The sequence below is a fragment of the Sander lucioperca genome, chromosome 12 (assembly GCF_008315115.2).
Source record: "Sander lucioperca isolate FBNREF2018 chromosome 12, SLUC_FBN_1.2, whole genome shotgun sequence".
NCBI lineage: Eukaryota > Metazoa > Chordata > Actinopteri > Perciformes > Percidae > Sander > Sander lucioperca.
In genome coordinates this window covers 29318449-29339221 of record NC_050184.1, presented here as the reverse complement: position 1 = coordinate 29339221, position 20773 = coordinate 29318449, and the positions used below count along the sequence as shown (strand labels likewise).

The 20773-nt window shown below is 42.0% G+C and overlaps 2 protein-coding genes across 5 annotated transcripts; one reads left to right on the top strand and one right to left on the bottom strand.

The window, feature by feature from the left end:
• Positions 1-116: 116 nt before the first annotated feature.
• On the bottom strand, positions 117-10886 carry map3k12 (mitogen-activated protein kinase kinase kinase 12). 2 transcript variants are annotated; one of them, XM_031316492.2, is made up of 14 exons: positions 10633-10886; positions 8875-9398; positions 7115-7310; positions 6807-6998; positions 6526-6684; positions 6000-6158; positions 5719-5827; positions 5381-5490; positions 5032-5148; positions 4799-4933; positions 3968-4691; positions 3806-3873; positions 3346-3643; positions 117-2129 (listed from the first exon to the last, which is right to left on the bottom strand). In XM_031316492.2, the coding sequence occupies exons 2-14, from the start codon at positions 9335-9337 to the stop codon at positions 1974-1976; spliced, it is 2886 nt and encodes a 961-aa protein (XP_031172352.1). In that variant the 5' UTR covers positions 9338-9398; positions 10633-10886; the 3' UTR covers positions 117-1973. The 2 variants fall into 2 exon arrangements, with proteins under 2 accessions (XP_031172352.1, XP_031172353.1); XM_031316493.2 differs by having other exon boundaries at positions 7115-7298.
• A 667-nt stretch (positions 10887-11553) lies between these two features.
• Positions 11554-20510, top strand: aaas (achalasia, adrenocortical insufficiency, alacrimia). Of its 3 annotated transcripts, none has more exons than XM_036007897.1 (17): positions 11554-11712; positions 11940-12069; positions 12273-12400; positions 13810-13865; positions 13958-14049; positions 14161-14207; positions 15506-15604; positions 15777-15920; positions 16520-16640; positions 16745-16869; positions 18332-18392; positions 18497-18587; positions 18758-18854; positions 19060-19127; positions 19245-19326; positions 19434-19518; positions 20273-20510. In XM_036007897.1, exons 2-17 carry the CDS (start codon positions 11959-11961, stop codon positions 20426-20428), a joined length of 1563 nt encoding a protein of 520 aa, XP_035863790.1. In that variant the 5' UTR covers positions 11554-11712; positions 11940-11958; the 3' UTR covers positions 20429-20510. The 3 variants fall into 3 exon arrangements, with proteins under 3 accessions (XP_035863790.1, XP_031172656.1, XP_031172655.1); XM_031316796.2 differs by having other exon boundaries at positions 11933-12069; positions 18761-18854; XM_031316795.2 differs by having other exon boundaries at positions 11555-11712; positions 11933-12069.
• The last annotated feature ends 263 nt before the right edge of the window (positions 20511-20773 follow it).

Sequence of the window (20773 nt, the reverse complement as noted above, 5' to 3'; positions counted from 1 at the left end):
CTCAGACTGATTAATAATCCAAAAACATGGTCCTGTCTCTTGGGGGAGGGGGGAATCTTTTTTTTTTTAAACATACTGGTGTGAAAGTTGTAAGTTAAGAAATGACACCGGAACAGTTTGGACATGCTTAAAGTCATTGAAAATAGTAATTTATTTCTCGTTCAGCTGTCTTATGTTATGCAGCAACAGCACAAACTGTAGCCAATGACCAACCCATCTTTTTAAACAAACATCACACTTCTTTTTTTCTTTTCTTTTTTTAACCAATACATTATTTATTGTTGCTCATAATATTTTGCTTTCGATATAATTCCTATGTTACAGGTACAATGTGCAATGCTGTATAAAAACAAAACATTTCTATTTAAACCCAAAGGATACTTGCTGTTCTACTAGCAACCACCACAGAAAAGTGCTCTATTCCTTATCTGGCTACCTCCGCAGTTATCTTAAAGGGTCAAAGGGACAGTTGAGGTTCTTATGAAGCTTATGAACATCATGAACTAAAGGAGTCCTTTTGGTTCTTTACTTAAAGGGGAACTCCACTAATTTTACACATCAAGATTTTAAAAGTTTTATAAAGCCTTTTGTGGTTTCGTACAACTACACTGCCTTGTGATGTCATTTGAGGCAGCATCAGTTGGGTCTGAAGACTACAATTTTGAAAATAAAACAATCTGGAGGTGTGGAGTTAAAAAGAAGTGAGTTTACCAGGCCTCTGTAGCCCACCACTCATCTCTGCTTGAGGTTAGCGGCTCGAGGCTACATTAGCCACAAACCTCGGAATCTCGGACAAAACTGTTGTCGGTCAAGTTGCACTGTGGGTAATGTAGGCGCCAGGTATTGACAAGAAAGAAAAGTGTGTGGAATAAAGCAGATAGTATCTCTGCTTCTGCTGAGTCTGACAATGTTATAGGAGTGCAATGCTGTATCGGAGGAGGACTCCTTTACTAAAGCACCAGTGTTTGTTGCTTAGATAGTACCTTGATTACCAATGCTAGTGTATTCTATGAACACACGCACATCAATACTAATAAAACAATCAAAAAGCCAACCATTTCAGAAACCGGCGGAGAAACACCGGCATACATACAATGGCAAAAGTGCATTTTGAGTGAACCCAAAGGTCTCCCATCCTATCACAAATTTGATAAGCTTAATAAAAAACCTCACTCATGTCTTATGTGTATTTGAAACTCAGTAGTAGGAGGGTTAAAAAAAATAATATATTACCTACTGAGAATCCTAACTATGCATCATGATCGATGTCTTGGTGAGATTTTCATTCCATTTTTTTTTTCTTGAGTAGTGACATTTATTAACAAAAAACAAAATAACTGAAGTAATACTTTCAGGAATAAAAAAGTGTAAACTTTCACAAAGTATAAAACTGACACATTCAAACCATAAATTATAAACATGTAGTCATGCATTTGTTCACAGGGCTGCATACAGTTTAGTCTTACATTTTTATCTTACAAATAAAATAAAGTTAGATATTTCTCATGTGGTATGTAATGGATATTTACATTATTATTCATTAGTATTTAATGCATTAGTGTGTGGAGTATCATGAAGGATGCTCCCAGAGTGAGGATTAGAGTGTTTAAAGGACAACGAGTGTGGTATCTTGTGCGTGCGTGTGCGTCTGTGAAGGGTTTTTGCTGAAACGAAGCAGTGGCTAAGGTTACCTTGGTAACTATTTTGCCTAAAACAAAAACCCTTCTGAAATTAAATGACATTAATCTGATGTCACAAGCTGCCAGGATATCTGATGTCAGGTTATGACAAATGTCCTATGTCATCTGATGTAGGTTTGCCAGCCAACAAACTTATGAGACACCATAAGTCAACTTGTCATAGTCTGAGTGGTGTAGTAGGTGTGATCCCTCATGACAACAGTAATGTACTGCACTGACAGATTGGTGTACGCCTGTGATGGTAGCTGGAGGTCTTTGCTAGTGTCCAGTGATCTACGGAGGTCCTGTATGGGGCACCTTTGGCGACCCGTGATAGGGTTGAGATGGCGACACCCATGCTCCAGCACTGGGAGGACGACTGGGCTCTCCGCTACCTGACTGATCCAGCTCAGCACTGTCGCAGTCAGAGTCATCACACATGGCCCGGCTCTGAAGAGAAGCAGAAAACAATGTCATACGTGACCTACAGCAGACATTAAGTGTTTTTGGCAGAATCCAGATCCTTTACTTGAGTAAAAGTACCTATACAACAATGTAAAAAAAAAACAAATACTCCATTACAAGTAAAGGTCCTGCATTCAAAATCCTTAAGTATTATTAGCAAAATGTACTTAAAGTATCACAAGTAAAAGTAATCGTTCTGCAGTAAAATGTCCCCTGTGACTGATACAATCTTATAGAGCCTTTCTGTGTGGCGTTTGCATGTTCTCCCCATGTTTGTGTGTGTTTCCTCCCACCACAAAGACATGCATGCTAGGTAACTAGGGCTACAGCTGAAAATTAGCCAGCTGGCTGACACTGGCACATTTACAGAAATGTTGATTAATGTGCATTGTCCTCATAAATAAATAAATCTTAAAATATTACGTTAATAAGATTATATATACGTTATTTGATTTGAAATACTGCTGTAACAATATGTAAGCATCATTTTACCCTCGTAAGGATCACAAGATAAATCTGAGGGGCCGTGAGATGATTCATGATTTAGAAAATTAGAAAAGACAAAGTTCTGCTATGTACATTTTTTTTTTTTGGACTTTTCTCTCCTTTTTGATTTTTTTTTTGAATTAATGGATAATTTTACCTCTTTAAGCCTCAAACTGTTTAGACATCTGAAATGTGGCAAAGGGCTCCAACCAGACACTGTTTCTTATAAGGGGTCAAAGGCCAAAAAGGTTGTCTTTAACAATGCATTTTATTTAGAATAAAAAGTAAAATATTTGTCTCTGAAATGTAAGTTGACAAAGTAACATAAAATAAAACAGATATACTCAAGTAACGTACCAGACCTTCAATATTGAACTACAGTACAGTTCTTGATTAACTGTACTTGGTTACTTTTGACCACTGTTTTTTTTTTTTTTTTTTAAGATTATTTTTTGGGCTTTTCCGCCTTTAATTGATACGACAGCTAGGTGAGAAAGGGGAGAGAGAGGTGGAAGACATGCAGGAAATCGTCACAGGTCGGACTCAAACCCTGGACCTCTGCGTCGAGGCATAAACCTCTCAGTATATGTGCGCCTGCTCTACCCACTGATCCAACCCGGCCATTGACCACTGGTTTTTAAGTAAGTGCTTTCACATCAGTCTAAGAAGATGACACAAACGCAAACATGTGACCTCTGTGGTGGAGCTGCTCTACCTCATTAGGATTCTGCTCGACGTCCAGCTGAGGTTTGGCCTGTCCTAGCGCTCCGTCTCTCTCCGACAGGCCATCGGAAGTCTGCGCAGGATCAGTGTTGTCCGCCGGGATCTCGGACCCCTGAGAGAGGAGGTCGTCGCTGCGGTCGTCCAGCCTGTCGTCTGTGTTGGTGCTGACCACGTCGGGGGTGCCGCTGTGAGAGTGGTCAGTAGTGTGGCCCTCCTCGCCGTCCGACACCGACAGGTTCTCTGAGCTGAAGGTAGACACCGACTGGCACTTGGTGATGCTGGTCGGACGTCTGGAGAGATTAAAATGAAAGACCAACAAAACCGGGTTTTAATGATGAAAAAGAATGACGCAAATTAAAAATGTTCTCTGAATAAATCAGCAACTCTTTCAGAGAGCGGAAAGATGGCTTGAGGGATTTTTTTTTTGTGACGAGGGATAGCAAGTTACTCACCGTCTCCTTGGTAACTCAACCTCACTGTCAACTTCACCCTCCTCCTCTTCTGATGACACTCCACGCCTCTGTAGTCAAAAACAGGAAAGATGCACAAGTGAAAATGATCAAAGTATTACCAGAGAAATACTGAGGAGTACGAACAGATATCCGGCTCTGTACCTGTTTGCGTGTGATAGCTGCCCTGTACAGAATGGCTGAAGGAGTGAGGTGCTGGCTCCCAATTCCCCCTGATGCCCCACGGGGCAACCTCACAGCACCGGCTCCCTCTTCTTTATCCTCCCCATCATGAGGCAGACGAGGAGATCCCAGGGACCCCCGCCCTGCTGCCGCGCCCCTCCCACATGGTGAGTCTGGGCTGCTGGAGAACGGGAACGACGCAGCATCCTCGCTCGGCGTGTCACTGCGTGGAGGGGTTTCTGTGAGATCATCTAGACCAGCTGCCCCCGCCTCTGATCCCCCTAACCCTGCGGAGGCACTGAGGCTCCCCCCTCTTTCCAGCCCGCCCACAGAGGGCTCCCCTTTCCCCTGCCCCTCTGCCTCTAGCGTGGTGCAGATGAGGTCAGGGCTGGAGGAGGATAGCTGCCTCTGCTGCTGCTCATGGCTGAGGCCCAGCAGGGCTGCAGAGGGCTCCAGGAGCTGCTTAGAGGTATTAGTGGTAGAACTGTTAGCCTGGGCAGTCGTGTCCCTATTAGGGGAGGACTGATTTGCCTTAAGTCCAGCCAGGTCCCCACTGCTGCCCTTCCCGGGCTTGCGATGTCGGGTCTTTACCCTCCGAGACCGGCTGGGAGAAGTGGAGCTTCTGTTGGGGCAGGCTGGGATAGTGACTTGCATCACAGAGGAGTCCATTTTGGGAATGATTACCTCAGACTTTAGGATGTCTGGCCTAAAAGAGTAGGAGGGATTAGTCAACAACTACAAACCACAAGCTAATGAATATTTATTTCAGCATCAATTTTTTATTAGATAACGACATAAAATGAGATCTCACACCTCTTTCCCGAGGGCAGTTTCTGTGGGACATTTCTTTTCTTGATGAGTTTGTCCATGGAGTTGGAGGAGCTGCTCTGCCTGGAGCTGTGATGCTTAAACAAGCCTGGATACTTTTTATCCAAAGACTGCTCTCTCCTGGAAAGAAAAATACCAAAAGACACCAAAGTGTAAACACATTGCGGCTTATTAATTTGTAAAGAAAGTATACCCTGTGTTCATGGATTTATTTGTACCTCTGCAACTCTTTCTCTTTGAGCTCCAGCTGCAGCATGACAGCGCTGAGCTCCATGTAAAGGTTGTTAGCCCTCTCCAGTTTCCGCTCATAGTGCTCGCGAATGTCCAAAGCATGCCTATGAAGAAAAGAGGCTGCTGATGTCATTGTGCATCCGCATGAGAGACTCCAAATCCTCCACAATAGACATGCACTCAAGGCACTTATTTCATCCACAAGGGCGGACAAAAGAATGACACCGAGAAATGGGACAGAGTGAAAGTGGCCTCATACATGTCAACTAACATAGTAAAAGGTACCACCAACCACTGGTTGAAAAGTATGTGAGATATAAGTTTAAAAAAACAGACCTGAGCTCCTCTCTGCGTCGATTGATCAGTTCCTCATCGAGTCGGTGGATACAAGTACCCTCAGATTTAATCTTCTCAAAGTGCTGTTTCACCTCTTCTCGCCATTCAGCCTGATAAGAGCACAGTTCTGTTAACCAGCTCCGTCTCGCCAGAGCTGACTTTAAAACAACTTGTCTTTTGCATGGCAGTAAAAGTCAGATTAATGTGCAAGCATGTGTGGGGGCGTGTGTGTATTTGTGTACACCTTGCTGTTTATTTAAATGTGTGATTTGTGAGTCTTTTGGTGCGGTCACAGATCTTCCATATTCAGACGGGGGACTCGGAAGAAGCAACCATACCTGAGACTTGAAGTATGTCTCTTGTGGAGTGGACAGCACATCAGCTGATGCTATATCCAGATGAAGAAGGATCTGACGGAAAGAGGGCCTATTCCTGGGCTTACAGTTCCTGCAAATCCAAGACGGGAAAGACAGCTGTGTACATTTACAGCGCCTTCCCATACAGCTATACTCAACCCTTGCTTTCACTTCTCTAATCTGCTCATTTTCTGCCTCTCTTGTCCTCTCGTCCCTGTTTATTATTTTTCTTTCCTTGTTCTCTATTTCTAGGTGTTACTCACCAGCACTGTCTGAGGAGGATCTTGAAGCCGTCGGGGCAGCTCTCAGGAACGGGCAGCTGAAGGCTGTTGTTTCCCACACCCCAGATGATGGCAGATGAGTCCACATCTTTGTAAGGGATCTCTCCAGTTAGCATCTCCCACAGCACCACTCCAAAAGACCTTAAAGTTAAGTCAAGCTTTATTCATTCAGGAAGTCTCATCAAGGTCACGATCTCTTTAACAAAAGAGGTCGGAGAAAGAATTAAGTATATAGAACATCACAACGAGACAGTTCAGTCACACAAAGCAGCCATCACACACACACACACACACACACACACAAAAAATATCAGTAAGTAAATATTTAAATCCCTCAGAGGAATGGATGTCTTTGAAACACTGAAATAACAAACTATTGTTGATGTTGATACAGTATCTGCTCTCCTACTGTAGTGCAGTACATTAGACATAATTGCTAAATTGCTGCACCGAGTCAAGAAAAAAACATGCTGGTGTATTTGTAAGCTAGAAAATTCATCAGACTTACCAGATGTCCACCTTTTCCGACACTGGCTCATTCCGAATTACTTCAGGAGCCATCCAAGCTACGGTGCCGGCGAATGACATCTTGGTGCTCTTGTCACTAAGTTCCTTTGAGGTGCCAAAGTCGGAGATCTTTACTAGGTCATCATGTGTAATCAGCATGCTGCAAAAGGGAAATTACATGTACTGTTACTGTATTTTTACATGGAAATAATAAGGAATCAGTCATGCAATTTTAGGTCTTGTTTTCTCATTCAGCTAGCTGTGTTGAGTCTGTCCACTTACTTGGGGGACTTGAGGTCTCGATGGATGATTTTGTGGAGGTGTAGGTAGTTCATGCCACCTGCAATGCCCATGGACCAGTCAACCAGGAGGGAGGGAGTGATTTTACGACCAGCCCTCAGCACCTCATACAGTTGACCTTGGGCACAGTATTCCATCAAGATACAGTAACAAGGAGCCTGGGTGCACACACCCCTGGAAGGAGGCACAGCAGTCAGATAACATAGCACAGGTGAACAGAAAAGGAAAGCATGAGAGATTTATGCAGGTTAAGGACATGTGAAACTGTAGGATATCATGAGTTTCCTCACTTGAAAGTGATGATGTTGGGGTGCTTGAGTTTGCGGAGGTGTTTGATCTCGGTCTCTTTGATATCCCGCACTTTCTTTACAGCCACGTCGTCTCCGTGGAACTTGCCGAGGAAGACGGCCCCCTGTGCCCCGCTGCCCACCCACTGCAGGTCGGAGATTTCCTCAAAAGGAACCTCCCAGGACTCTAAACTCAGACCAACAAGTCCACAAAAAGAAACATAATGAATACATGTGAAAACATGAAGTGTCACACAGAATTAACACAGGCTTTGCAATTGCAACATATTTTTTTCAGTAGCACCCTTTATGTAATTACTTATTTTATAGCCATCACACAATGCAAAGCCTCCAAATGTCAATATGCACTCCGGCCAGTTTGGGCAGGGGGGTTTGCTGAGCAAATGCTAGGTCTATGCGCTGGCAGGACACAATTACATCATACAAAGTGCCAGCCATGTTCAAGCAAATGTTATATTGACAACTTATCCAGTAGAGCATTACATTTCTATCCCAAGAGAAGAAAAAAGAGGGAAACAACAATCCACTCAAAGTCTGATCTGTCTGTCATCTGTCATACTGACACTACTTAAATGATTGTAAGAGTGCATGGTCACTAAAGAGAGATAAGCTGGGCAGAATAAAAGAGACAGGCAGATCAATTCTTCATGAGGTCCACTGAAGTTTTGAGATCTCTGGAGATGCAGCGGAGGCAGATGTGCATGATGCTTCCCTCTGGCCAGCTGTGAAAACTCACTTTAGCTGATGACTGTGAATGCACCGGGCTGACAGACCCATAAACACAGTGATGCTGCTAGTGAACATGAAATTAAAATAATGTGTTCTAGTGTTTGAAAATAAAGTACATTTACTCAAGTACTGTACTTCAATTAAATTAGAGGTACTTGTACTTTAGTATTTCTGTTTTCTGCTACTCTACAACTTCTACTTCACTACATTTCAGGGGTAAATACTGTAGTTTTTACTACATGATAAGCTTATAAAATAGAGATTAAACCAGTGATTCCTAACCTTTTTGTCTTATGACCCCTTACAAAAAAGCAGCCTGTAGTTGTTATGACTTTCAGACATCTATAAGTTGCTCTAAACTAATCAGATGGTTCATTTAAATAATTGTTTGAGGCCCAAAGACGTCAAATCATTCAATATTTAAAAACAAAACAAAAACAAAGCTAAGATCAGAGTCCAGAAAATGATTTCAAATTTGTGTAGAATAATTATTTTCCCTTCTTCCTTACCCCATTAATCGTCTCACGACACCTCAGATTTATCTTGTGACCCTTTAAAGTTTGGGAACCACTCGATAAAACTACCTGATTGCTAATTAGGCAGATCAACTCTACCAGCTACTTATGCATTGATGCATCACTAACAATCTAATGATGTACTCAAGGCCGGCGGGACAAATCCAGCACCTCACAAATTGTGATCCGGCCCACATATTCATTAAGGTTCACAATAAATTTTGGCCTGCCTAGTTTTTGTCGATATTTTTTCCCATGTTTTTGGAGTATTTTTAAACATTTTTGTTGCTTTTTTCTGCGTGTTTGACGCTTTTTTCTATGATGGCTGAGGAACCTTTTTCCTGACTTTTTTAGGGCTTTATGTCAACTAAACTGTCAGTGAGAAGACTATATGAGACATGCAACAATACAGTCAAAGATATTTGACTCTGTCGATCGAGTACATTTGGTACTTCATGTGCAAGATAGCAGAGAAGTGCAACATTTACTGTCACATACCTTCATGGCTATGTTTGTGTTCAGTGGAGTAGGCCTTTCCAATCATGGTCCAGACTGGTTTTAAGCAGCCAAACAGTCCCTCCAAAAAACCTCCACTTCCTGATTGTAGCCGAATGTTCTCCGACTGGCTCCGAACTGCACCAGCCTCTGAACTGTGCCCCGCTTCGGCCCCGCCGCAACACTGGCAGGCCTCATGTTCATGTAGTTTTAGCACGCTGTTGTCAAAGTGGGCTGAGGTTCCATCACTGGGAGTGGGGCTGCTGCCGCCTGGCGCCCCCGGTCCACCAGTGTCGATGGACAGCACGTTACGGAGGACACACTGTGTGGGGGTCAGGTCCGTTTCTGGGGTGCAGGCAGGGGTGTCTCCATCGAGTCTTCGATAGGGGGGTTCTGAGATGGGGGTGCTGAAGCCTGACAGGGAGGGGGAAGGGGCACGGGGCTCATGGATACAGGTCCCACTCATTAGGGGTTTCCCCAACACAGCAGGTTAGGGTGGATGAAGGATGGAAAGATGAGACGTAAGCCTGAAGGAGAAAATGTATGATAAGAAATGCATTAAAATGATTTATAATCTTTAGTATAGCCATATTCACCTTTATGTTAATAGTATGCTTACTGTCTTTCAAGATAAAAACAAGTGTAGACTAATTTCAGCACTGGGCAGCTCTATTTGCAGTGTGGAGCTGTCCAGTGCTGAAACGGATGCTCCTTACTTCTGCTCTCTTGTGATCTTTTAAGAAATGACTGGAGTTTGCACTAACTTGTCTTTTATTCGAGCAATGCAAAACACCAAAACAGTGAAGTCGTGCTATGAGTTGGCATCCAGCCAGTGCCCCAGTTTAACCACTCCATTCCCACAACTACATTCTGTCTGAATCATGCAGCAAAACCTCATCTATGTGCCTATGAATGGGAAAACCAGCCTGCCCAGTGGAGCCATCACCCAGAGCGTAGATGGGCTTTATGAATGAATCTGCCAGAGGAGGCTGTCACCTGTTCCTTAACTGTCACTCTGAGGGGCATCAATGTCTGAAAACATCAGAGCAAAGCTAATCAGCAGCTCCCATTTGTCGTTTGTCATGCATCAAATGAGAAGCATTGTGTGCAACTGAAGAATATGACGAATTGCATAACCACCCACAGTGTATGATGTGTACGTACGTCCGTCCGTCCGTCCGTCCGTGCGTGCGTGCCTGCATGTGTGAGAGAGCGACTGGGAAAGAGAGAGAGAGCACATGTACCCAATTCACATATCTTACACCAGCTCCATGTCTTGTACTGCACCACTGCATGAGAAGAGCCACGACGAATGAACGAAATGAGAGCGTGAAAAAATGGGCAATAAACAAGCACCGGGCCTGTGCGAAGGAGCAGTGTGCGCACACAAACGCAGGAAGATCAATCTTTAAATAACCGACGATGTGATGATGACACTCAGCAGCATCATTACCGACGTGCATGAATTGCCAGCCCGATGCCTACTATGGTCCATGCCAAGTGAAACTGCCGCAGCGTCTCAACATGTACTCAACGTTGGCATCAACACAAATATTTCGTAATGTGGGCTTTCTCGCTGCACAAATGTGATTTTTTAGCGTTCATCGACGATGATTCGTTTCTTGGCAGCAACAGTTCATTGGTGCAGTGTGAGCGGCGTGAACGCTACCGCACCATGCAACGGCATCATACCTTAAGGTCCTGTGATACCTGATTTCTTATTCAATCAGCATTTATCCGTATAGTATGACATTCCCATACCTTTCTGCCTGGTTGATGTCGCGTTGTCAAGTGAAGGGGTGGGCTCGGATTTGTAGTTGTCGTTGATGATGAGCAAATCGTTGTTTTTTTCGGTCCGGGCTGTCTGTTCTCCAGTCCCTATATCCACGAGTTACACGTTACTGGGATGAATCCCATCGGGCAAATTGTGTTATCAATAACCGGGGACCCGTGCAACGTGAGGCGCGCTGGTTTTTTTGGGGGAGGGAGCTGTCTCCTTCCCAGTGCTGAATTGACGTCACGGAAATGCGAGTTACGCCGCGAGGGGGCGCTGCCACCCCCTCTGCAAATACATACACACACACACACACGAAATCCATTTTCCATCCTCACATCCATTATCTCCATTCCCAAAATGTGTCGATATAGACTTTTTTCATTTACTATGATGTTTGAGCCGTGCCTCAACCATAGTATGGTAACTTCCTTATGTGAAAACCTACTTGGTTATAAACCCCATTATGATTTTAATTTTGATACCCTGTGTCAGCTAGCATCCACACTGCAGCTGCTGCTGATGTGTCCTTGAGCAAGACACACTGGATCCCGCCAGCTCCAGGGAGACTGGTGTGCAACTGACCATGCCCTTTGTCCTTCCTTGGTTAGGAGGGAAATACAGCATCATTATCTTAATCTAAATCACGAATCAGATGGGGGGTTTTTAGGCATAATTGGGTCAATAACATATGACAATGAACGGTTTATATGAAGGAAATCCACGTGGAAACAACTCGATTTTTATTAGTTTAATTAAATGACATGTATTCCATGTAGCCTATCGCAACTCTCTAACAACAAACAGTTGGTGCCTGTTTTGGCTCAGTGTGGATGTAATGTAGCTCTGTGTCCTGAAGAGGGCAGCACGTCAGCGCTCTGTAGCCGAACTCCGCACTGTTTGTCCCTTTGGCTTGCTATAGGACACACGGCGCGATGCACTAGTCTACTTGAAAAGGAACCTAAAGTGTCACAATAACGCACGTAGCAGCATTAGGCTACTTTTATTTTGTTGTTCGATAACGCAGCGCACGATAATTGACCACACAACAAAGGATACACTACGAGGTAATTTTCACGACGTATAAAACAAAGAGCAACTGCTGCTGTTGCCAAAACTAGGCCGATGTTAAACTTGTTAACGTTAGCTAGAATTAGCTTGCTATCTTGAGTGTTAGCTAACCTGATTGTCCACTGTGTAACGTTAGCAATGCAGCCAGCTGTTTCGGTGTAAACATGACATCCATTTCTCTGTGTGTACCTTCTCTGACCCATGGTGTGTTTCCAGTGGCCAGTGGTTTCACCGTGTTGAAGATGTGCTCTCTGGCGTTGTTCCCCCCTCCGCTGCCCTCCGGACAGACCACTCTGTGCGAGTCCAACAACGAGCTGCTGTCAGGAACCACCACTGAAGACCGACTGAAACTGGTCTGATTCAGAGCTGCCGTGTGCAGATATAACTAATAATCTCTCACGACATGTTAATTAAACGTTTGATATGGACAGAGGTCCATAATTACAGCACGACCTTGAACAAGAAGACTATCTTGTAATGTGTTGTCGTTAAGTAAGTGTATCTGCGTGTACTTTGCCTAGTAAAGGTTCATTACATGGTTGTGTGTTTTCTGCAGGAGTCTAGTCCTCTGAGTTTGTTTTTCCCCCGAGAGTCTCTGAAGCTCCACTGTCGCACAGAAAGCAGCAGCAAGGCGGCCTTCCTGGACCACTCTGAAACACTGTGGATGAGGAGTGCAGCAGCGTGGTAGGTCACACACACACACACACACACACACACACACACACACACACACACACACACACACACACACACACACACACACACACACACACACACACACACACACACACACACACACACTCCTGCAATAAATCCTATCTTCATGAGGATTTTAATGTTCAGTTTTTTAAAACTGTTTTCAGAGAGGTGTTTATTGAACTTTATGATAGTTTTGGACGATGTAGTTTGTGGTGCTGTTGGACTGTATCGCATTAGTCTCATTGATATAAAGCGGTTGGACATGATAATAGCAACACATGTCAGTAAAACACAATACAATTCAACAGCAACACCACAAACGGAATACTCCAAAATGATCATAGACTTGATATTGTAGTAATGTGTTTGTGTGTATATGTATATTTAGGATTTGTGGATTTGGATATGTTTATTGATTATATTTTTTGCACTTTCCTACTTTGTACTGCAACTACTGCACCCACAACAATTTCCCTCAGGATAAATACAGTTCTGTCTTATATTTTTTTTAAAAAGTTGAATCAACACCTCTCTGTTTCAGCTTAACCTGAACATTATAACTTTCATGAAGGTAGGATTTATGGCAGGACTTTATTACTTTTAAGAATTGGGACCTGCAGTTGAAGAATAAGCTTGTCAGCACTGTCTGGTGAACAAACAATGTTTTTTAACTACCTCAAACATAACTTTGGCATTTCTGTACTGCAGTTTCCTATTAATTATCTGTCAACAAATATGCAATACCAATATATCTGCAAAAAGCTAATATGAGCCGATTTACAGCTCTAGCTCTAGATGTTATCACATTTCAGGTTATTCTATGATACAAAACATAATAATTGTTCACCAGGAATCTGATCATGTAACATGTGTTGCGGCTTTCAACCACAAGGGTTGGTATCTCCTCTGGGTGCATGTCGAAGGGTCATTTTAGCAAGACACTGAACCCCAAATTGTTCCCAAAGTATGGCTGTGCAAAAAGTAAGCCAAATGAATTCAACACCATTTACTCACTGCATTAAAAAGTGTTTTTCAGTTTCATAAATATATGCACAACTTAGATGATACAATGAGTAACTGGTGATGTTTTTAACCTTTAGCATACACAGCAATGTGTACACATGGGCTGTCTATCAATTGCAAAATAGCCATACATTTAAACATTTAAACTGTCAGTAAACAGAACAGTTCTACAGTTCAAGTGGAAGGATGCAGCTGTACCCCGTAGTCACTCAAATCACTGCAATCTGGACAAATTTCTTATTTCATACTTTTACAACATATAGCACTATTTGTACCAGAGATAGTAACACAGTATACTGTCATATCAATCTTTTGTCGCAAGTCTTTCACAGACATAGATCATTTATGCAACTTATCTTTGTCCATTTCAGGCGGGATGGTGGTTTCACAGGGCTACTCGATGAAATCACCAACTCCAATACAGAAGGTGCGCTGTTTTGCTTGAACAAATGAGCTGTTCCTATATATATCAACTGATGAGTTTTTACATTAACTCTCCTCTATCTTGTGCCGTTGTAGTGCCTAAATGGCTGTCAGTGAGTTCTGGTTGTACCCTGGCGTTGCTCCGGTGGTTCTCTTCCTTTCACGGCTCCCTGTTTCCTCATCTCACAGTAAGTTGTGCTTGCTGGTAAAATATGTTGTTGACAGCAATACACTTAATAATCAGATGTTTTGTTGTGATGCATTGATATGGGTTTACCTGTTTGTCATTTGCTCCTTAGATGAGCAGCGAGGACATGCTTGCTGAGTTTTCACAAGTGTTGAACTGGTGAGTGCCAACGTTGTTATCTTTAGCTTTCAAAGGGCAAATTATTGAAGATATTATTTATTGTGAATACACTGGTGGTGAGCAGACATTTTGGAGAAGAGCTAGCAGTTTTTAATATACTGTAACTATAGCTACAACAATTAGTTGATTAATCCTTTTGTCAATGAACAGAAAATTTAACCACAACCATTTTTGCCAATCAATTAACCATTTAAGTCATTTTTCAAGGTTCCAGGTTCTCAAATGTGCTGTTTTTAATTGTCCTACATTAAACTGAATATATTTGCGTTTTGAACTGTTGGTTGAATGAACAAGATATTTAATGACTTTGAGGACATTGGGATGGACTTTTTTTTTGGTACTGTTTTCTAATGTTATAGACCAAAAGATGAATCAATTAATCTAGAAAATAATCATCAGATTAATGGATAATGAAAACAATCGTTTGTTAAAGCTTTACAACTAACTTTATTTTTTACATAAATTATTGCAAAACTGTGGGATCTTTGTATACATTTGTTTTTAAGCACTGCCTTTAAACTTTATTTTAAACAGAAATTAAATGGCAAAATTACAAACAAACAATTTTGTCTTAATGGTCCAATATGTAATATATTTACTGTAATTAATCAAAAAATGACCACAATATATCATCTGATACTAAGGAAACCTGCTAAGATGAAATACTATCTTCTCCGACAACAATACTAAAGCCAGTATTTTCTCCTTTTGAAATTTCTATTCCGGGAAGGAATGTCTGTCTTATTTTGGCCTGGTTGTTTTGGTCATCTGCCAATTTTGACACCGGGGTTGCCAGACATGAAACGCAAACACGCAAAAACAACGTGCTGGCTGCAGCGCCATGGTAGCAGCAACCAAACAAACTGGATTAACAGAGAGAGATTTATTCTACCCGACCTAAAAAGAACTCGACATCTTTCTAAACAGTTGCATGACCAGAGACGTGGTAAAACACGGGTAAATACTGGAGATGCATTTAAAAGATGGAGACAGCTTAGAGCCCAAAAGGACGCTGAGTTGGCTAATTTCCTCCTAACAGGTAAGGTGTTAGGTATCTCGCTAACATTGACATTGTGGGACGTTGGGTTTAGCGTTCGCAACCTGGCAACCCCTGTGAACTTAGACGCTGGGGAGCAGGCTCTCTCCAGTATTTTGAATTCAGACTGCAGTAACCATTTTAAACGCTAGCTGTCAGTAGTACATGTTCGACCTTTTTAAAATTGTTCACTGTAATGGTCAATGAGCTTTCTCTGCTTTAATCCTATTTGCTTTACCAGGTCTGACTGTGTGGTGCGAGCTTTTGCCTGGCATCCCCATACAGATAAATTTGCTGTAGCCTTACTGGACGACTCCATTAAGATCTACAACCCCAAAAGGTACCGTACGTAAGCTCTGAAGAAGGCCAATAGGACAGCTTTGATGCAACAGTGAACCTCTGATCCCAATAACAATAAAGCTGTATGTGTGCGGGACAGACAAACAACAAGTGTTGTTGTTTTATCTCTTCATCATTCTGTGACACTATCCTTTTGTACTCTTGTCTCTCAGTGCCACTACCCCCACACTGAAGCACCGTCTACAGAGGAGTGTTGCAGCAGTGCAGTGGAAGCCGCTGTGTGCAACTGCCCTCGCTGTCGCTTGTCAAAACTGTTTACTGGTCTGGCACGTGGACCCCTGCTCACTGTCAACCAGGTACGTAAACGCCAGGGTATCTACAGGTCTGGTAAAGTCTTAAAATCATTGGATTCAGTTCCCTCCAAAAAAGGCCTTTAGAAGATATTCAACGGTTAGTTTTTTTGCATGTTGTTACTGAATGTTGTGAGTTGTTATACATTGTTCTAAACTACAAGTGAAACTGGTGTGACTGTGGATTTGACACACAGAAGGCTGTTCAATCCTTTTTGGTAGTGTTGTAGTCAGACCTGTAGCAAACACTGTCACTGCTTCTAGCTACTGTAACTAGAAAGCTCATCGTCTCATAATGGTGTCACTTTTATATTATTATATTATTATATTATATTAAATGTATTATTTTCTAATTGGTTAATCTAGACATCAATTTTGTTCCACTTGTCTGGATCCAGGTCATGTTAATTGATAGATTATATTACCAGGAATTATTGTTATATACAGCTGGTAAGTACTGACAAAAATGTGGTATAGAAATTGTCTCTACTTGTTTTCTGTGAAAAAAAGTTTTTAGATTCTATGCGGTTTTAAAAAGGTCTTAAATTGAACTGTTGCACCCGTCTTTTCTTGTGCTATGCTCTTCTTCCCCTCGACCCTTCTAGGCCTTCATCTGGTTGTGCTCAAGTTTTGTCTCACCCCGGTCACTCTCCCATCACTTCCATCGCCTGGTCTCCGAGCGGATCTCTCCTCGTGTCCGCCTCGCCTATGGACACCGCAATGATGGTACGAGGCAACCGCTTCATCATAAAAGTCGAAATTCATCTTGTAAGAAAGTGACTCACAAAGGTATTTGCTGTTGTACCTTTTGGCACCGATGTATCTTTCAGGTTTGGGACGTGGCTTCAGAAAGCGGTGTGCCACTTCAGCGTGTTGGAGGAGGTGGGGTCACCTTCCTGTCCTGGTCCCCTGATGGCAGCCATGTCCTGGCCTCTACACCGTCTGCCCTGTTCAGGTCAGAGACTGCACTTCACAGATCCAAGTTTCATAATATACAACTTATACCTTCCTTGAAAGGCTACAATAGCACATTCAATTTAAACGATATGTGAAGCTGCCAATGAATATGTGTCGAATTTTCAACTGAGGCCCACTCACTTTTAATGAATATTTATGAACATGTAAGATATTAGTAGCATCGTCTTCAGTTAAGCAGGTGTTATAGGATAATATGTAGGGGTGTTAATCATTGCATCGATGCATCGCGATGCGGACCTGGACGATTCTGCATCGATGCAGTGACAGACCATAATCGATTATTGCCTACTGATGATGTTTATGTCTGTTGTCTGCTGTGTTAAAACTCTGCTACATTCAGGATGTGTCTTTTTTTTAAGAGCAGATACAATGAAAAGGGAGTTCATATATATCTGACTGCTTGAATTTGTTGATGAAAACCATGTGTAGCAATATATAATAATATTGAGGCGGTGACACATCGGTAGGGCTGGGCGATAAGGAGAGAATCCAATATCACAGTATTCTTGACCAAATACCTTGATGTCGATATTGCAACGATATTGTAGGATTGACAATTGTTGCTTTAACAAAATATTATTTACACAATGAGATTTTTGATAAATAATCATCAGAAATGTTGATTTTAATGACGTGTGTAAAGGCAAATAATAGGACAGCTAGAACAGTCTGAGTTCAGAAAATTACGTCATTTTACTCTAATGCAGCCTTCAAAACCAGGAAAAGACCACACTTAATATATTACGATTTTACGATATCCAAAATCTAAGACGATATCTAGTCTCATATCAAGAAATCGATATAATATCGATATATTGCCCAGCCCTACACATTGGGATATCGATTCGAATCGTTGACAGGATAATCGTTATCGAATCGTGAGACCATTGAAGATTCACACCCCTAATAATTAGTGGACAAAATGTGCTGTTTTTACACCTAGACTGCTGCACCCTCAGTGCAAGAAGGAGTGCTACCGCAGGTCCTTCATTCCAGCAGCAGTCAGACTCTTTAATGCAACATCATAATGTAGCACTGCTAGCTGTTTCTGCAATATGAGCCATCACTGGACAATATTCTGCACTACTCTTTATTATTTATTACTCTGTCATCTCCAACTGTGCAATATGTCATCTCTATTCATCCGCACCTTACTCATCTGTATATCTGTGTTTATATACTGTCTGTTTATAGAAGGTTGTTTATTGTGTAAATACGGTTGTTGTTTTTTTATTATTATTATTATTATTATTATTATTATTATTATCATAACTAATTATATTCTATTTTTCCATTTCCTATAGTTATGTCTAATTAATGTGTATTTGTGTTATTCTGATGTGTGTACATTTTTGTTTTTGAGCTGCTGTAGCACAGGAGTTTCCCCAGTGTGGGATTAATAAAGTCTAATTTATCTTATCTTATCTTTCTTTCTTCAGGGTTTGGGAAACCAGGATGTGGACCTGTGAGCGTTGGCCATGTGTGAAAGGGCGCTGTCAGGTAAAAACTTGTCACCACTTTGTTGTTCATTTAGGGAACAAAACGTTTTCTAAATCATGTATTTATTAAATACTGATGAGTCTCGGTTTGTTTGTTTTGGTTAGTCTGGCTGTTGGAGTCCAGATGGGAGTCGCCTTCTCTTCACCGTACAGGGAGAGACGGTCATCTATGCTCTGACTTTCACTGATACACCAGGTTATCTGTCCCAGTCTTTACACAGAATAACCAGTTACTTTGTAGAATATAGTCTTGTCGATAGTTGACGTGCAGCTTGAATTGTTTTCTTTTAATGTCGGATGAAAAAGTGATTTTGAAAGAGTTTTTAAAACTTGACTAAAGTTGACCTGTGTGATGTCGTTATTCAGCAGGCGTACCTACATGCACGTCAAAAGGGTCACAGGCAGCAGCAGTGGTGGCTGACCTATCGGAGACAACCTTTAACACACCAGATGGGGACATCATGTAAGAGCTCTAAACTAGATTGCTGTTTAGCCGTATTTTAGCTGGACTACATCAAAAACATTGATGAACAGGGCTTCCAAAAAGCTTTGCACAATGCAGCGTTCAAGCAGTATTTAGTGCTGCTTGACATCCTGTCTGCATGAAACATTACGGACACTTACAGTAAAGCTTAATGTCAATCACCTCTGTCTAATTTGTCTGCCAGTGTTGGTGGAGAGATCCAGTCTTTAGCCTGGGACCCAACAGGAGAGAGGCTTGCAGTGCTTCTGAAAGGTCTTTCTCACATTTTTTTGTGTTCACCCCCATTAACCCTATCTGTATTACATTGGTGTTATTTTTTTTTAGTTTTAATAACTCTTCTCATTCTCCGTATCTTATCTGTTGTCTCAGGTGATCCACAAGCAGCAGACCGGCCTGCAATCATAGCTGTGTTCAAGACAAGAACCAACCCCATTTTTGAGCTTTTGCCTTGGTTTGTACTGTTATGTGTGTTTGCATTTCATATTTGCGTAGTAGTAGTAGGGTAGTAATACTGCACATCCCATGTACTGATTTATTTCTTGTGTTTCTCTGTTTTAGTGGTTTTGTGCAAGGGGAGCCTGGCACAGAGCCCAGATTGATGCAGTTCCACCCAAACTTCCAGCACGGAGCTCTGCTCACTGTGGTCAGTCTTACTCTATACATTTATCAATTTTTTCTCTCATATTATGTTTTAGTTTAATAATGTGGTGTTTTCAGACATAAATGGAGTTCCTGCAGGTCATAAAAAGTCGTAAAAAGAACTGAATAAAGTTGGCTAACATTCGATTGTGGGCTGTTGGGAGATGTTATACCCTAAAAGAGGGATTGTTGCGACAATGGATTGTGCTGCAGGAAGTTGTTTAATCCTTCTTTCTGGAGTTTCAGTCAGCAGCATCAGACCTGTAGCAAACACTGTCACTACTGCTAGCTACATTAGCTAGGAAGCTCCAAAGAACTTCCCCCAAGTGAAATAAGAATTTCTAATTGGTTAATGCATCCATCCACTTTGGGCCAGCTATCCGGGTCTAGGTATCATTCATATTTATTTTTTAGATTTTTTTTTTTTTTTAGTGGCATTTTAGGCCTTTATTTGTGACAGGACAGCTTAGACATGAAAGGGGAGAGAGAGGGGGAATGACATGCAGCAAAGGGTCGCAGGTCGGAATCCAACCGCGGCCTCTGCGTCGAGGGCCTCTGCGTCGTCCCTTCTGGTTTTTCCTTCATTCTTTGAAACAGGTATAAAATTGCGTTCTATGTGGTATTATTACAAAAGGTCTTAAAAAGTCTCTAATTTATCTTGGTAAACCCTGCAGAAACCTTGATAAATGACAAACCATATTTGTTACTTCCTCTGTACTCTACCACCTCCAAAGTAACATTTCTCTCTCTGTTCCCAGTGTTGGTCCAGTGGAAGAATTACCCACATGCCTTTCTACTTCCTGAGTGCTGGCGTCCCACATTTTGGCCTCAGTGGCAGTCCTTCACTGCCACGCCCCCAAGAAAGGCCTGCAGACTTTGCCAAGCAGTCGCTCTTTACAGAGCTGATGTCTTGACTGACCCTCACCCACCGTCACACATTAGCAAGTCATTTTTGTTATCATGGATTGTCAATAAATGTGTAAAGTTCTTGCTGAACTAAGACTGCTTTCTTATTTCTCAAAACATTTGAACAAAATAGACACCATTGTGAGATGTGCTCCAAAGCAAAAACTTCTCCAAAAGAATATTTGTACACCGGATGTCAAAGGACAGCTTTATAAAAAGATTATAATCGATGCAGCAGAGCCCGAGATATCTGCAGTAGGCTTTTAGTAAAAGTTACAAAATAAAGTAAACTCAAAGCAGACAGAATACTAACTCTGGTCATTTCTACCACAGTGCAATGCACATAAATGTAG

Coding starts and splice junctions, on each gene's coding strand:
- map3k12 (XM_031316492.2), bottom strand. CDS start 9,337: ATGAGTGGGACCTGTATCCATGAGCCCCGTGCCCCTTCCCCCTCCCTG. Junction 6,685..6,806: donor CGAGACCTCAAGTCCCCCAA/GTAAGTGGACAG, acceptor TCCCTTTTGCAG/CATGCTGATTACACATGATG. Junction 4,692..4,798: donor AAACTGCCCTCGGGAAAGAG/GTGTGAGATCTC, acceptor CTACTCTTTTAG/GCCAGACATCCTAAAGTCTG.
- aaas (XM_036007897.1), top strand. CDS start 11,959: ATGTGCTCTCTGGCGTTGTTCCCCCCTCCGCTGCCCTCCGGACAGACC. Junction 15,605..15,776: donor AAGATCTACAACCCCAAAAG/GTACCGTACGTA, acceptor CTTGTCTCTCAG/TGCCACTACCCCCACACTGA. Junction 19,519..20,272: donor ACGGAGCTCTGCTCACTGTG/GTCAGTCTTACT, acceptor CTCTGTTCCCAG/TGTTGGTCCAGTGGAAGAAT.